This window comes from Nyctibius grandis, chromosome 8, assembly GCF_013368605.1.
Source record: "Nyctibius grandis isolate bNycGra1 chromosome 8, bNycGra1.pri, whole genome shotgun sequence".
Classification (NCBI taxonomy): domain Eukaryota; kingdom Metazoa; phylum Chordata; class Aves; order Nyctibiiformes; family Nyctibiidae; genus Nyctibius; species Nyctibius grandis.
This window is the reverse complement of record NC_090665.1, coordinates 47794766-47810950: the sequence shown is the minus strand read 5'-3', so window position 1 is coordinate 47810950 and position 16185 is coordinate 47794766. Positions and strand designations below refer to the sequence as shown.

The following is a 16185-nucleotide window of genomic DNA, read 5'->3' as shown; positions in this document are numbered from 1 at the left end:
CTCTTTACAGAGCAGTGCTAGAGAAATGTCAGGGGAGCTGCCCAAGGACTAGGCAGGGGTAAACCCTACAACTCTGACCTTCCGAGTGTGTAGGCTGAGCTGTAGGAAGGGCATCAGATCCCAAAGGTAAAAGGAGCAATAGCAGCTTACAACTGATGATGCTTAAGCAAGTATTAGCTCAGGCGGTGGGACCCATGGACGGGTGTGTGTCCAGCCGGGGGAGCTCTGCCAGCACTGTGAGAGCAGCCTGAGCCTGCTCCTACCTCCTGAACCTGCTCCTACCTCCTGAACCTGCCCCCAGCAAGAACCCAGAAAGGATCACCCTGCAGTGCTGGCTCACCCTGAGCACAAATGCAACTGTCTAATTTCTGCATTTCTTACACGTGACATCTCACACACATGCTGGTAGCTCCCAGAAGTCTCTATTGATATCTACACCTTCAGTCTCTCCTTTACTGGATGTAGTGGTGAGACCAGATCAAGTTGAACACACACTTTTTGTTAACATGGCATCTAATTTAAGGTAAAAGGGAAGATCCATGCACATTCCCACCACATCAGCATAAATTAGGAAACTGATGAGAGAACAAGACTGCAGACATCTGTGGCGTTAGGACATTCTTCAGGATGCATTCACAGTCTGTGGAAAAACTGTCACCAGGCTTCCACTAAATTCAGTGTATCCCTTGCTCCAGACTGGCCAGGTTATCACCAGCCAGCTCAGGCTTCCTCTTCTGCACGGTGGTGGGGGCAGGCCAAGTGTGCTGAAGCTAAAGGATGAGCTAAGGATAGTGAATTTTGGACAATATTTAACAAAGCAATTTGCTAAGCTGGTTGCCTTCCCCCTCTTACAGAGGTCTGACTGCCAGTGTCCACATCCCCATCGTCACAGCCCGGCAGCGGGGAACGGATGCTGAACTAGTTGTGAAGAGCCACTGCTTGGGGTGCAAAGACAGAAAAAAGGGAACTCCAGCAGGAAGGATGACTCAAAAATCACCTGGAGCCATGGCTCCACAGGGAAGGGAGGCTCAAACGATAACAGCTTTTTCTCTCTTCCACTGGGGGGACTTATGGAATCCCCTGAGCCTACCTGTAAGACCTCAAGACATACAGAAGTACTGAAATAACGTACCCTGCATGGTGCAGGGTCGTGATGGCTGTCATTTCAATGTGGCAAGATTGCTTCCCTCAAGTACAATGAATTTCTCTCCACAAATTAAATTATGGGTGCTGTGTATGTACACATACATAAGAACAAGGTTCCCCCCATGAGAATCCAATCTAAAGTCTATCTACTTCATGTCTTATTACCACTTTTTTCATAACTAGATCTTCTGCAGATTAAAAAACCTACTGGTATGAAAAGCTAGGTTTATATTTGCTTTGGAAACACATCTAAAGGCATCATCTTGTAAGGCTACAGTATATTTGAGAAGACGTAAGCAAAGGGAACCTAATCTCTTATGTTTTTATACCTAAATTCAATGTAAGCACTTACCATCTCCCATCTCATCTGAGAAAGGCAGGCTGAAGACCGCCTCATCGATCATTCGGTTGGGGAGGTTTGTATAGAATCGGCCAACTGTAGTTTCCAGGTTACTCAGCTGGTTTAGGACCATCATGCTTCCCTTGGTCACAGGCAGGGCTGTTCGGTCCGGCACCCCGTACTTCACCGAGTTCTGCTCTGCCAGGTCTCGCAGAAAGGCCAGTTCTTTCAAACCTGTCACTCCCTCTGAAACAGATGCAAGAAATAGAAGGAAGGAGAAAGAGGCAGTTTACTTTCCACCAAGACTTTGTATCTTACTCCAAAGTACTGTCAATAAAAGCAAAATAATACATTTGCTATGCTGTAGGGCTGAATATACTATACCTTATTGCTTAAATAGGCCTAAAGTGCTGAAAGACTAGTATGGTTTTAGGAAAAGTGATTAGCTAGTACAAAATTCAGTAAGATAGCCTCTCACATGCTGTTGCACGGTGCAAAAATTCAACATGCTGTTCACATCACCGCTTTAAACAAAGATCTTTTAACAAAGACTTATGTGACCCATAAATCCACAGGACAGCTCTTTGTTCTCCACCGGTGGCTAGTCCACATAAAGGACCAGGAGTGTATTATACACCCTTGGAGATAACAGGCTTTGTTCTTTAGCTTAAAGTTTCACATTTTACATAAGTCCCAGGCTCAATTCCTGCAGACAAATCAAAGACTTTTGGACATATTAGGTCTCAAATGAGTATTTAAATTTACGGTCAAATAATACATTAGCTTAAGCATTAGCCTCCTTGGCTAGAATTCGTGTGCAATTTTTAGTGATACAACATCCAGCCTTCGTACTGAAAATGCTTTGTTGACAAAAGCACAGGATGCCAAACTACGGTGTGCGTGATCTTCATATTTAACGTCACTCTTAAGTCAAGGCCTAAATTATCAAAGCATTTCAGATTACTTTTGATGTTACATCCATGCTCCTTGGCTAATGACCGAGATGGAAGTCACGTATACTCTCATTTTGCTGCACCAGGAAACACGGGCAGTGTCAGGAAGGTTTACAGCTCCAAGGGTTATCCAATTTAATTCAGTCTCGTTGCCACTAGACAATTCAGGCAACAACACTATGTCCTGAGCAGCTACACTGTGATATATAAGTGGCACACAGTTCTGTACACCAAAGAGGTAACATCTGGATGCAGCCTCTGGATTACACGGGCCAAAATCTATTAACTGCCCCCAACAAGGCGTGGAATTACATTCTGAGGAGCTTAATAAACTAGCTGTACAATGAAAGGGTGTTTTCGTCCACTGGAAACACAAAAACATTTCTCACCGTTCATAAGTGCGTAAGTGAGAATCATTACGGAGTTATTGAGGAAACTATTTTCTTCATTGATGACACGCAGAGTAGCTTTCTTATCATCTTCCGAGGAATCTTTTGATGTAATCCCAGCCGAGAGATAAATTATGACCATATCGGTATCTAAAAAGAGTTACATACATAGCAGAAAGTGCATCAGGTTTTTAACTCAGGAAAGACACGTGGTAAGAGCCCTCACATCTCCTTACAACCATACACTGCCAACAGCTTCATCTGGGAGATTCATAGGAATCTACAATGGAAAAAGCACACAGCAGTCTTATGACTGATATCCTTCGTTATTAAACTTCCACTCACAGCATTTAACAAACATCTGTTTGGTTCGGAGCCTACCAGCCACCCAGAAGCACTGTGGCTTGTTTCTCCCCAGCAGACCTCCCAGGCACCTTCTGGCCTGGCTGCAACCAGGCATGAGCGCGCGAGACCAGCACGCAGCGTGCTGCACAAGCTGCTCTGAGCAAAAAACCCACAGGTTTCGTCTCCTGACCCACTGTTCTTCTCCCGTCCTACAACGCTATAGAGCGGAGCCGCCCTGCACCTGGTTGTATTTCCTACACGAGAAGTGCATGGAGCTTTCCCAGCTGCTGCTGCCGGGCAAGAGCTGTGCAGGGGGCTCAGCACCGCTCGTGCTGCTGATCACAGAATCACAAAATCAATGAGGTTGGAAGAGCCCTCTGAGATCATGGAGTCCAACCATTGCCCTGACACCACCATGGCAACTAGACCAGGGCACTAAGTGCCATGTCCAGTCTTTTCTTAAACCCCTCCAGAGATGGTGACTCCACCACCTCCCTGGGCAGCCCCTTCCAATGGCTAATGACCCTTGCTGAGAAGAAATGCTTCCTGATGTCCAACCTGAACCTCCCCTGGCAAAGCTTGAGGCTGTGTCCTCTTGTCCTATCGCTAGTTGCCTGGGAGAAGAGGCCGACTCCCCACTCCACTACAATCTCCCTTCAGGTAGTTGTAGACTGCACTAAGGTCACCTCTGAGCCTCCTCTTCTCCAGGCTAAACACCCCCAGCTCCCTCAGCCGTTCCTCGGAGGTCAGACCCTCCAGACCCTTCCCCAGCTTGGTCGCCCTCCTCTGGACTCGCTCCAACACCTCAACATCTTTCTTGAAGTGCGGGGCCCACAACTGGACACAGGATTCAAGGTGTGGCCTCACCAGTGCCAAGCACAGAGGGACGATCACTTCCCCAGACCGGCTGGCTACACTATTCCTACTAGAGGCCAGGATGCCATTGGCCTTCTTGGCCACCTGGGCACACTGCTGGCTCATGGTTAGCCGGCTGTCGATCAGCACCCCCAGGTCTCTTTCTAACCACTCTTCCCCAGCCTGTAGCGCTGCAGGGGGTTGTTGTGGCCAAAGTTTAAGACCCGGCACTTGTTCTTGTCAAATCTCATGCTGTTGGTCTCAGCCCATCTATCCAACCTGTCCAGATCCCTCTGTAGGGCCTTGCTACCCTCCAGCAGATCGACACTCCCACCCAGCTTGGTGTCATCCGCAAATTTACTGAGGGTGACCACAGGGCCCTCCTCATCCTACCTTCCAGCAAGGCTTGGCCATGCGGTCAGAGGGAACCTCAAAATCCCTCCAAAAGACCTTTTTCACCCACTCCCGTGTCTTCGTGCCTGCATTAGCGCTGCTGCAACGTAGCCCCTGACTCGCGGCGCGATGGCTGGAGGACGCCACAGGACGAAAGGCACCTGGTGCTTTGGTAGGGTGTAGGTTCAACGGTAACGCTTGAGCAATGTGACATGGCACACACCACTGTTCATCACAGAATCACAGAACCACAGAATGGTTTGGGTTGGAAGGGACCTCAAAGATCATCTCATTCCAACCCCCCTGCCACAGGCAGGGACACCTTCCACCAGACCAGGTTGCTCCCAGCCCCATCCAACCTGGCCTTGAACACTGCCAGGGAGGGGGCAGCCACAGCTTCTCTGGGCAGCCTGGGCCAGGGTCTCACCACCCTCACAGCAAAGAATTTCTTCCTAAGATCTCATCTCAATCTCCCCTCTTTCAGTTTAAAACCATTCCCCCTCGTCCTGTCACTCCATGCCCTTGTAAAAAGCCCCTCTCCCGCTTTCCTGTAGCCCCTTTAGGCACTGGAAGGTGCTAGAAGGTCTCCCCGGAGCCTTCTCTTCTCCAGGCTGTTTTCACACAAAGCTGAACACGTTTTTCAAGCTGAGCGTGTTCTCGGCAAAAGGCCTGCCTCGAAGCCTTTGAACACGTAAATTCAAATTATTGCTTACACACCGTCCTGTTTCATCATGTTGTATCTCAATATTAAAATTATTTTATGCATATAATTAAGACACCTTTAGGGACCAGACTCCACCATATCATCTGAAGCACATGAGGTTAGTTGGTTATGTACCAACTTCGTTGTCTCATCGGGGTTTTTGTGTGTTTTTTTTTTTTAAATAGGCATGAATGCCTTGACTTGTTCATTTTGTCGTCATGACTTGAAAAGCATTTCAACCAGAACTGGCGTTGGATACAAACAAGTTAAGAGGAGCAGTTAATACTGGGTGAATTTCTGCCTTTTTTTCTTTTTTTAAGATGCTAAAACTAGGGGAAAAAAGCAAAGCCAGGTATTAATACAGCTTTGGCTGTAGTTTAAGGAAAATTGTTAATGTGTTTCCTAGGCTATGGCAGAGCTATTCTATACTGCAGCCAGGCATGATGCTGCAGTCTCAAAGCTTTGCTAGCAGGAGTAACATAAGACAGTCCTAAGTCTGCATTAGGGACCAGTGCTAAACAGGGCATCTTACCCTTCACAGAATCACAGAATCAATCAGGTTGGAAGAGCCCTCTGGGATCATCAAGTCCAACCAGTGCCCTGACACCACCATGGCAACTAGACCAGGGCACTAAGTGCCATGTCCAGGCTTTTCTTAAACCCCTCCAGAGATGGGGACTCCACCACCTCCCTGGGCAGCCCCTTCCAATGGCTAATGACCCTTGCTGAGAAGAAATGCTTCCTAATGGCCAACCTGAACCTCCCCTGGTGAAGCTTGAGGCTGTGTCCTCTTGTCCTATCACTAGTTGCCTGGGAGAAGAGGCCAACTCCCACTGCACTACAACCTCCCTTCAGGTAGTTGTAGACTGCACTAAGGTCACCTCTGAGCCTCCTCTTCTCCAGGCTAAACACCCCCAGCTCCCTCAGCCGTTCCTCAGAGGTCAGACCCTCCAGACCCTTCTCCAGCTTGGTCGCCCTCCTCTGCACTCGCTCCAACACCTCAACATCTCTCTTGAAGTGCGGGGCCCAGAACTGGACACAGGATTCAAGCTGCGGCCTCACCAGTGCTGAGTACAGAGGGACGATCACTTCCCCAGACCGGCTGGCTACACTATTGCTAATAGAGGCCAGGATGCCATTGGCCTTCTTGGCCACCTGGGCACACTGCTGGCTCATGTTTAGCCGGCTGTCAATCAGCACCCCCAGTTCTCTTTCCACCGGGCCGCTTTCAATAGGTGATCTCCCTACACTGTTTCATACACTGCACTTCTGATAGCTGGAAAAGGCCCTTATATCCCCTCTATCATTACTGCACCCATCTATCTATAGTGTGTGTGTGTACATAATATATACATATACTACAATTTTTTTTTTATATATATATATATATATATATATATACACACACACCCCCTACCTATTTAACTAGAGTGTTTTCAGATGGTACTTGGTGGCAGGGCATTTTCTTACACTTTGGGATGAGGGGCTGCTGGGCAGGACTGCAATGGGAACCAGCATAAGGCAGGAAATTCAGACGTGTGCAACGGCACAGTTCTTCCGTCTCATACCAGTAGTTCCCTTCTAACTTTTCCAGTGCGAATTCGGGCACGAGGCTGTATCTCAACAGCTTCCCCGACACACCCACACATTGTTCTCTGGAAACAGGATGTTACAAACTAACAGTGAAATGAATGATGTTTTTTTCTAAGTTTATTTTTCTTTTTTAAAAAGCTGAAAAGATTATTTACAAGAAATCGAGACATGTTTTATAAACATCCTCTTCTCAAACCTAGTGTGTCTCACCCTATGAGTTTTGAAATTTGCTACATACACATCAGGTTTTCAAAATCTTTCACACTTAGAGAGAACCTAAATCCAAAGCATTTGCCTTTTCTCCTAACTTTCTGTACTTGTGTCCCAAAATAATTGTTTGGTGTGAAACCTCGTAAAAGTATGTGTTTTCACATTAATGAAGAATATGCCAAAACCTTCTAATCCTGATATATAAACAGGTAAAAACCTGCCCTTGACAACCCAATCTTTCAGCTAGGCAGTGTTCAGGCAGATAAATGTTTCCCTGTATCTGTGGCCTAAATTTCAGAAGCTGGCTGAACCTTTAATAGCAAAAGCACCATGTTATAAACCGAAGGAGTCCCATGAAGTAGGAGCCCCTTTCCTTAGTCTTTCCAAAGCACTTTAATTCCTGGACTTTTTCACTTTCTTCTGAGCTGGTGCCCTTCAGGACAATGAAGGATTTGCACTCACTGGAGCAGGACCACGCTATGGGATCTGTACTACATAAATTGACTAAACAGGATCACAAAATCAATCAGGTTGGAAGAGCCCTCTGGGATCATCGAGTCCAACCATTGCCCTGACACCACCATGGCAACTAGACCAGGGCACTAAGTGCCATGTCCAGGCTTTTCTTAAACCCCTCCAGAGATGGTGACTCCACCACCTCCCTGGGCAGCCCCTTCCAATGGCTAATGACCCTTTCTGAGAAAACCAACAGAGATTGGTCTGCTTTCTCCACCCTGCCACGGCATTGGCAATGTTACTCCACTCCAATAAGCACTCAGAGCACAGCTTCAAGAATGTGCTTTCCACGGCTTCCTGGCAAACAAACGTGCCACTCAATTTCACATCCATCTTTTCCACATCTTTCACCACATCCTCATTACCAAAAAAACACACAAAAAAACCCCAATCTTGGGAATGGGAAGGAGAAAGCCCATAATGCATACACTAAAATTCAGGGGGATATTCTTAGATGAAGGAAGATTTAGCCAGGCCAACCTCACATTCCATAAAGTATCACCCATAATTGGTATTCTCAGAAAACCCTTTTCCCTGAGAAGCAACAGCCACTTCTGTAGGGGGATGACGCATACACGTATGTTTTAGCAATAAGTCAATGAACCTGCAGCAACAGCAATTTTCATTAAAAGGATCCCCCCCCCTGCACACATTTGGGAAATAATTCAGCTATCAGGCATTCAATCCTGCAATTTATTATTATAGTTCAAAAGAAAGTCAGCAAGTGACACGAATTAAAAGGGAATGGCCATATTCAACAGTCATTCATGCAGATTCCAGATCCAGTAAATGCTACTTAATAAAAACATGTGCCTTTTTTTTTTTTTTTAATATTCAAGGCACTACATTCCTTTGGCCTCTGTCAAAGTGAGACTCTCAAATACGAAAACATTCACAAGCCTCAGAAATAATCAGGATTGCACAACAAGGGACTTACTTCCTTGGAGTTTGGTGCCATTGTTTGTATTTCTTATCAGCTGGAAAGCCTTTTGAAACCCCACCGCATGCTGCGTCGGGCTGTCAGATGACTTTATACCGCTGACGAAGGTGGACATCTTCCTTTTTGTCTCACTAGTGGCAGGAGACAGAAACGTCTTATAGCACTGATCCAGCGAGCAGGTTCGTACTGTGTCTGCCACGGTTAACACAGAGATCTTGAAAGAGAAGAAACTATATTGGATTACCTTACCATTTATAATGCTTCACGCACCGATACAGAAAACACAATGATAAGCCAACTGAAGAGATTCTGTGGGTTTAAAATTCAATTGTTAAAAAAGAAATGCTTGAGGCATAAATCCATCAAATTGGAAGAGGATTAGACTTATGGTGATTTCAAGAAAAAGAGACTTCAGTCTTTGTTTCTCAGATGAAGTCAGCTTCTCCCTGCTCATACACACAATAGTTAATACACTGTTCCGAGCAGAAGCCTAAGTGAACTTGAGATAACTGAAAACAAAGTCAGCAGAGAGCATTTTCAGGAAAGCCTTGAGTGCCTATAGAGAAGTGGAGTGTGTACAGAAAATGAAAAAAAAAAACTCTAAGAACTTTTCACAGGCAAAGCATCATGTTGTTCTAACGTTTCAGTCAAAGCAAGCCAAATCTACCATCCATTTTTCTCCTGTAAATAAGTGGTAACACTCGCATTAATACACACATCACATACCAGTCTTATTAAATGAGTGCCATACTTCATTATACATTATGACTGATGCAAGACAGTCACAGAATTAAGCAGTAATTATATTCCTGTCTAACAGGTTTCATAACCACTGAGCTACTGACCAAGTAATGTATGTCTTAAATGTATTTCCTTCATTATAGGCCTATATTAAGATGAATACTTTTGACACTTGAAGTATTATTAATTCTGCTAAACTCTAAGCATTATCTTACAGTATGAAAACTCCCTAAAAGCACAGATGTTAGAAGTGTTTTTCCCATGCTATTAATGAGAAGACTTAAGGCAGAGATTATGATCAGTTGTTCTTCAACTGGATTAAACTGAAACTCCCTTCCTACTAAAAAAAAAAAAAACAAACACCCAAGCAGAAAGAATGATCAGAGTCCCACTAGTAGAGAATTACTAAAAGTAGAACAAACTAGGGACTGCTTGTGGTCCTACAGAAGCACCTTATGGGCCCCTGGTTGTAATCCATACTTAAAACAATTACAGGTTAAGTGACTTTCTCATCGTTGAGTATCTGTGGCAGAGCAAGAAATAAAATTCAGATTTCTTGTCCCTTTGCTTTATCCTTTCCTTGCTGGTATCACAATTGTCTGGCAATCTTCCAAACACTAATTATGTTTCAGGTCACGCCAGTATAGCAACAGAAGAAATAATTTCCATTTTTACAAGCAAAAAAGACAGCCTCAGAGGTAAAATGAGTTGCTCAAAGCAATCTAGTACTTCAGAAGTCATCAGGCTCAGAGCATGGTTCTCCTAATTGCACACTGTATCACACTGCTGACCATCACCTAAAGTTTCTGCCAAGATGAAGGAGCCTTTAAAGATTACTCAAACCCAAGATTTTGCCTTACAACAGCGGTTTTCACTTTTTTTTTCCAGCCTGCAGATCATTTGGATGTTTCCCCAGCAGTAATACAAGCTTCCAAAAGTGAGTTCAAGTGACCCATTAGAGGCAAACCACAGATCCCTGTGAGCCCATGGACCACAAGTTAAAAACACCACTTTGGATGAAAACTGAAAACACTGAGCATGGCTGAAACCAATGAAAATATGCTCATTGCTTGGAGAAAGCTTACCTTATCGTGTTCATCTATAGAGCTCAGAATAACCTGGGCAGCATCTTTGGCAATCTGAAGCTGCGTCTCCGTGACCGAAGCCCCGTGGTCCACAATGACAACGATATGCTTGGACTGAGGTCGAACAGTAGAAACGTAGACAGGCCTGAAGGAGAACAAACCCCAAACCACTGTCATGAATCATCTTGTGATTGCCACTAAAACATTTACAAGTGAAAAGAGTTGAGAATTTAAAACAAAAACACCCCAGAGAAACAATGAATTATAACAGGAATTTTTGCCTTTATGAAAACTTCTCCTAGGAAAGATGAGCTGAGAATCTGAACAGAAAATGCCCTCATTTTCACGCTCTTTCTGATTTTTTTAACCAAAATCAGGTGTCAGATCCTTCTCCCTCTGTCACAGCAACCGCTTTGAGCTAGGAATAACCAATTTTGCTGACGCAGCAGAGTTTGGGATTACTGTTTGCAGCAGCTCACACCAAGTTGTGGATTAAGTGTTGACAAGCAAGAAATGCCTCATGATAAACGTTGGGTGCTGGGAACCTTACTCACATGGAAAAGTAAGTGCAATCGTGGGTATCTGGTGGTTACATGACAAGTAAAAACCTGTGCAACTGTGCAGAGTTGCATTAGCATGGGGTGTTCGGTTTATTGTAATAAGGGAAGGCTTCTGGCCAAGAAAGGGTTTTCTCTTGGTGCCCTGGAATGCACTTCACATGGGTCAGGCTCCTCAACCCCTTGGGTCTGCGCAGTTTTAAACCCCATGGCCAATCTGAGTTAATGCTGGTAAAGGCTCTTGGTGCTGCCATGTGTCTGTGCTAACATCAGCAAACCTATTTACAGTGAATCACAGAATCACAGAATCAATCAGGTTGGAAGAGCCCTCTGGGATCATCGAGTCCAACCGTTGCCCTGACACCACCATGGCAACTAGACCAGGGCACTAAGTGCCATGTCCAGTCTTTTCTTAAACCCCTCCAGAGATGGTGACTCCACCACCTCCCTGGGCAGCCCCTTCCAATGGCTAATGACCCTTGCTGAGAAGAAATGCTTCCTAATGTCCAACCTGAACCTCCCCTGGCCAAGCTTGAGGCTGTGTCCTCTTGTCCTATCGCTAGTTGCCTGGGAGAAGAGGCCAACTCCCACTGTGCTACAACCTCCCTTCAGGTAGTTGTAGACTGCACTAAGGTCACCTCTGAGCCTCCTCTTCTCCAGGCTAAACACCCCCAGCTCCCTCAGCCGTTCCTCGTAGGTCAGACCCTCCAGCCCCTTCACCAGCTTGGTCGCTGGTGAAGCCGTGCTCCGACCCAGTTCAATATTGTGAGAGGTGTGTGAAAGATTTCACAAGCTCTCGCGCCGAGGTTTCAACCTGGAGCAAATCAGGAAGATCTTCAGCAAGAAGGAAGAATTAAAAAAAAAAAAGACAGGACTCTCTTCCTTCTTCAGTCCAGACTCAAAACTAGAGTCAAGTGGGAGTTTTGGGATCTAAATCTTATTATATCAAAGGCAGCCAGAGAAATCTTATTAAAAGGAAATGCAAAAGATTTTAGACAAGGCACTGCAATAAACAACTGGCACAAATCAGTTCTTAATTGTAAAACAGCCTGCAGCTCGACACTGGTATTAATACCTAGAACTTAAATAGGGCCTTTGATCTTCAAAGCACTTAAGTATTAACTAATTAATCCATCCAAACTACCCTCTGAAGTAAATACTAGCAAAAATATATCCCTTATTTAGCCACGGAGAAACTGTGACCAAGACTAAGCGATTTGGACGGAATCACCAAGGGTTTTAGTGTCAAAATTCTGATCAAGACTGGGGTACCCCAGCTCTCACGTCTTCAGACTGCACCTTTCCAAGACCACAGAAAACTTAATCAAGCCCAGATGCTTCAAGCTTGGATGACAAATTGAAGATAACATCTGTAAACATTTGATTGCTCAACACAGGTTACAAGAACACTTTTTAGTCTCTGTACACTCAGCTATGTAGAAATGTACCTGGATGTGCTGATACTTCTTCCACATAGATTGATTAACGGATGCAATTAGCTAATGTGTGACCAGAGGTACTAAAGCCACTGCACTTTCTCAGAAGATTCCACCCTCGACTCTTGATCACTCCCATAATATTGACAGCAAAGTCTAGCGAAAAAATACTGCAGCTGCTCTGCTTCATGCCTACAAAATAGGAATATCCCCCTGCACAGGAAAACTACATCACCATTTGATCCTTTTTTCTACAGTTTTCTTAGTGGAAACAGAGAGTTTCCACTATTGCTGCTTCCCTCCTGCCCACAAAGTGCCACTTGAACCTTGGGTGGAGATGGGAAAAATGCTCCTACCTGTGGCCTTTCCAGTCTCTCCTCCTTCCACCCCCCTCCCCAAAGCGATGCACCTGCCAAACCAGTAGAACACATGTTCACTGCTTCATTAACGGGGGTCAAGTATGAGTCAAATACAAGACAAATTTTGCCTATGGGCAGACCCACAATTTACAAGTTACTGCTATTTACAGCTTATTTGATTTGGGAAAGGCGAGGAACCTGTATGTGATTTTATTTCACTTCAGTGTTTCTTAAAAGTGAAGACTGGTGCTTTAAAAAACAAACCTAAGAAAACCCAAGGGATCCCATTAAAAGTTACTCATGAATGTTGTTGTCTTGGCAAAGTGTAATGCTGAAATGAAATCAGTGCTTGAGAAATCCAATTTTAGTGCTTTGCCCACTAAATTGTAAGGAAACAAACCATACGAGACAAATCATACCTGCTGCGGTGTTCGTAGTTGCCTTTGCACCGGAACTTGTGGGCTGGGAAAACGGTGAAAATGCCTTCTTCTGAGCTGAAATACTGCCATTTAATTCCGGGGTTAGACTTCAGATTATCAGCAAGAACTGAAGGTCGGAGAGGAAAAACGAGAAATGAAGTAGAGTTACAAAGGGAGGTCAAACTTGGAGGTATGTTTACTCAAGGCCTCTCTCATACGTGCCTGGAGAAGAACAACCTGGGTCCCAACGCCAACTGCAAGTAGCTCTGTTTGAGGACTGATAAAGCTTCATGTCCCATTTGCAAACAGTTAAAGGCTTTTGGAAACTTAACACTGGACTTGACAGATTTTGTTTCATATGTGATGACAATTCCTGAATCTCTGAAGTGTAACTGGGGCCCCAGAAGCCAAGGCAGGAGCAAGGAAGGAAGAGATTAAGGCGATTATATAGAATATGTATACTATACACACATACACTTACACGTAATGACAAACACATTGTCCACATAGTTTTCATAAAGAAAAAACCCTCATGTTAAAAAAAATCACGTGTTCTTTATACTGAAATAACTCCAAAATATTAAGTAGGTTTGCTGCTTACAGCTCTGTAAACCAACCTGTCAACGTTGCCTATTCTGACATCTGTTTAAAAATGTCCACACGAACACTACACAAATGTGGGCTGTGGAAAAAGTCACCAGACAGAAATAGCTGAAAAGGTTCAAAAAGAAGAGAGAATCTTTCCTCTTTTTCATCACACTCTCCTGTTTGTGCAAGGATAGACACGTACAGCTCCCACTCTTGGGACTTGAGAATTTATCCAAGTTTCTCATTATCCCTGGGCCATAATTAACAAGGCTGTGGGCCCATCATGTGTTGCTTGTTAAGAGAAATAGCCACTTCTCAGGGAAAACACATCATCTTCCCTCAAAGGGTTATGCAGCGGTCACACTCCCCAAGCACTACCTGGTGGGTGGTGGCTCCATGCTGGTTCCACCCATCCTCACCGTGAGCATCACCACCAGGTTCCTATTTTCAAGATCATAAAATTCCAAAAGAATGATAATAACAGCTCTTAGGAGCTATATCGCAACTTTCCTCCAAGTCTCTCGGAAACTCCTCTGTGGCAGGTGATTATTAATTAACTCATTGGATGGACAAAAAGCAAGAACAAAGAAGGTAAATGACATGTTCCCAAGTCGTGTAGCCAAGGGGGAACTGAGCTCAGAATATAACCACAGGGTATGGATCTCAAACCGTCCTGTAGTTTACAGGCCACATTAATTCTCTTTAAAATGTGCTTACTTTCCTATTAAAATAATCTTTAAGGAAGCGCTACTTAACACTAATGATAGAAGTCTTTCAAAAGCTATAGCTCAGCAATACTAACAAAGGTGACTACATCAGTAAAAACACAAACCACCACCAAACCCACCAACCAAATGAAGCAGCTACACCACGGCCGAGGCCGTCTGCACTAATAACTTATAAAGATATTTAATCCTAGAATCAATCAGGTTGGAAGATACCTCTGGGATCATCAAGTCCAACCATTGCCCTGACACCACCATGGCAACTAGACCAGGGCACTAAGTGCCATGTCCAATCTTTTCTTAAACCCCTCCAGAGATGGTGACTCCACCACCTCCCTGGGCAGCCCCTTCCAATGGCTAATGACCCTTGCTGAGAAGAAATGCTTCCTAATGTCCAACCTGAACCTCCCCTGGCCAAGCTTGAGGCTGTGTCCTCTTGTCCTATCGCTGGTTGCCTGGGGGAAGAGGCTGACTCCCACTGCGCTACAACCTCCCTTCAGGTAGTTGTAGATACACCAAGCTAAGCCACAGTGTACAAATATTGTGGAAATCCCGAGCTCTCAGGGCCCAGGTGGGGACAATCGTGCTCAAATCACCCGAGGCAGAGGCGGCATTGGGATTTCTGCCTCGTAGTGCCATGGAAATGCCCTTGCTGCCACCCGGCGTGGGCACCACGATGACTCTCCCTGCAAGCCTGGAGAGACGAAGGGATCGGCGCTCATCCCATGCACTCGCCGGCTTTGCCACGCCGGTGACATGAGGCAGCTGTAGGCTTGCTGAGTCCCTTAAAGCAAGGGGAAAAACGCTCCCAGGAGAGAGGGAATGGGAAGTCATGAGCATGGGAGGCACAAACCCTCTCATCACCACAGCAGTAACAGGATTATATTCCCCTTGGGGCAAATCATCCTCTCTGCTCGCAGCAAGCTGAAAATAAAACCTGAATGTTTGAATTCTTCAGTTTTTAAAATGGATCGTATCAGCTTAAAATGCATTTGTTTTAAAAAAAACAAACTATTTTCTTGCCATTTCTGCTTTCATGTGGTTTGATTATAAACCTCACCAGAACTGGCAGAGGGCAGCTCTGACTTAGAGTGCTTCACCTTTTGCTGAACATTTACTTTTGGCATTTCCCCTTAGATTGACCCTGAAAATAGTCCAGACAGTATCATCTCCCACATCTCAGTCATTATCAAATACACCAATATTTGGGTTGGAAATCACTGCAAGGCACATTTCAAACCGTAGCCAGACATCCTACGACAAAATACCCACACAGAGTACAGTTTAAGTTCAACACCCTCAACAGTTTAGCACTTTCTCAAGTTTCCCAGACTGGCTGTGGCCACGATGTTTTCTCCACATTTTGCTCAGCATAATTACCCTGTAAAAACAACTATCTGGGGTTTTTTTCCCCGCTTTTTGCAACAGTTTTTTTGTATTTCCACAGTCCCTAGGAAGCCCTGGTTGCACCATGCTGGACTCTGTACAGATGCGGCTTTGCACAATTGTGGGTTTGAAGAATTTGGTGCCTCAGTGGACGAGATGAGGAGGAAGGCCGAGGAGGAAACAAGAACAAGACATGAAATGGTTGATGAGGGTTTTCCCAGTGTGTTAATGACTGTGTTGAGGGGCTCACACCTCTTCACTTTTTCATCCTTCTCCAAAAAATACCAATTCAGCCCCCACAAGGATGCCAAAGCTTGTTTCTCCTTCTCCCCTGTGCATAGGTAAAATCAACCTGGTGCTGCTCTTGGGAGCAGGAATCTTCTCAGGAGTTTTCACACTTTCAAAGAAACCACCCACCATCTTGCAACCAAAAGTCAAACAAATTTGCCCATATGGTTTAAGAATCATAGGATCACAGACTGGTTTGGGTTGGAAGGGATCTTAAA

At 44.9% G+C, this 16185-nt stretch overlaps 1 protein-coding gene across 1 annotated transcript in view; it reads right to left on the bottom strand.

The window, feature by feature from the left end:
• Nucleotides 1-16185, bottom strand: part of CACHD1 (cache domain containing 1) — a 114039-nt gene that overhangs the window by 28142 nt on the left and 69712 nt on the right. Inside the window, exons 5-9 of the mRNA XM_068406188.1 lie at nucleotides 12981-13107; nucleotides 10210-10354; nucleotides 8381-8597; nucleotides 2829-2978; nucleotides 1499-1732 (exon numbers count right to left, since the gene is read on the bottom strand). Coding sequence (XP_068262289.1) covers nucleotides 1499-1732; nucleotides 2829-2978; nucleotides 8381-8597; nucleotides 10210-10354; nucleotides 12981-13107 — 873 coding nt within the window. The remainder of the gene's footprint in view (nucleotides 1-1498; nucleotides 1733-2828; nucleotides 2979-8380; nucleotides 8598-10209; nucleotides 10355-12980; nucleotides 13108-16185) is intronic.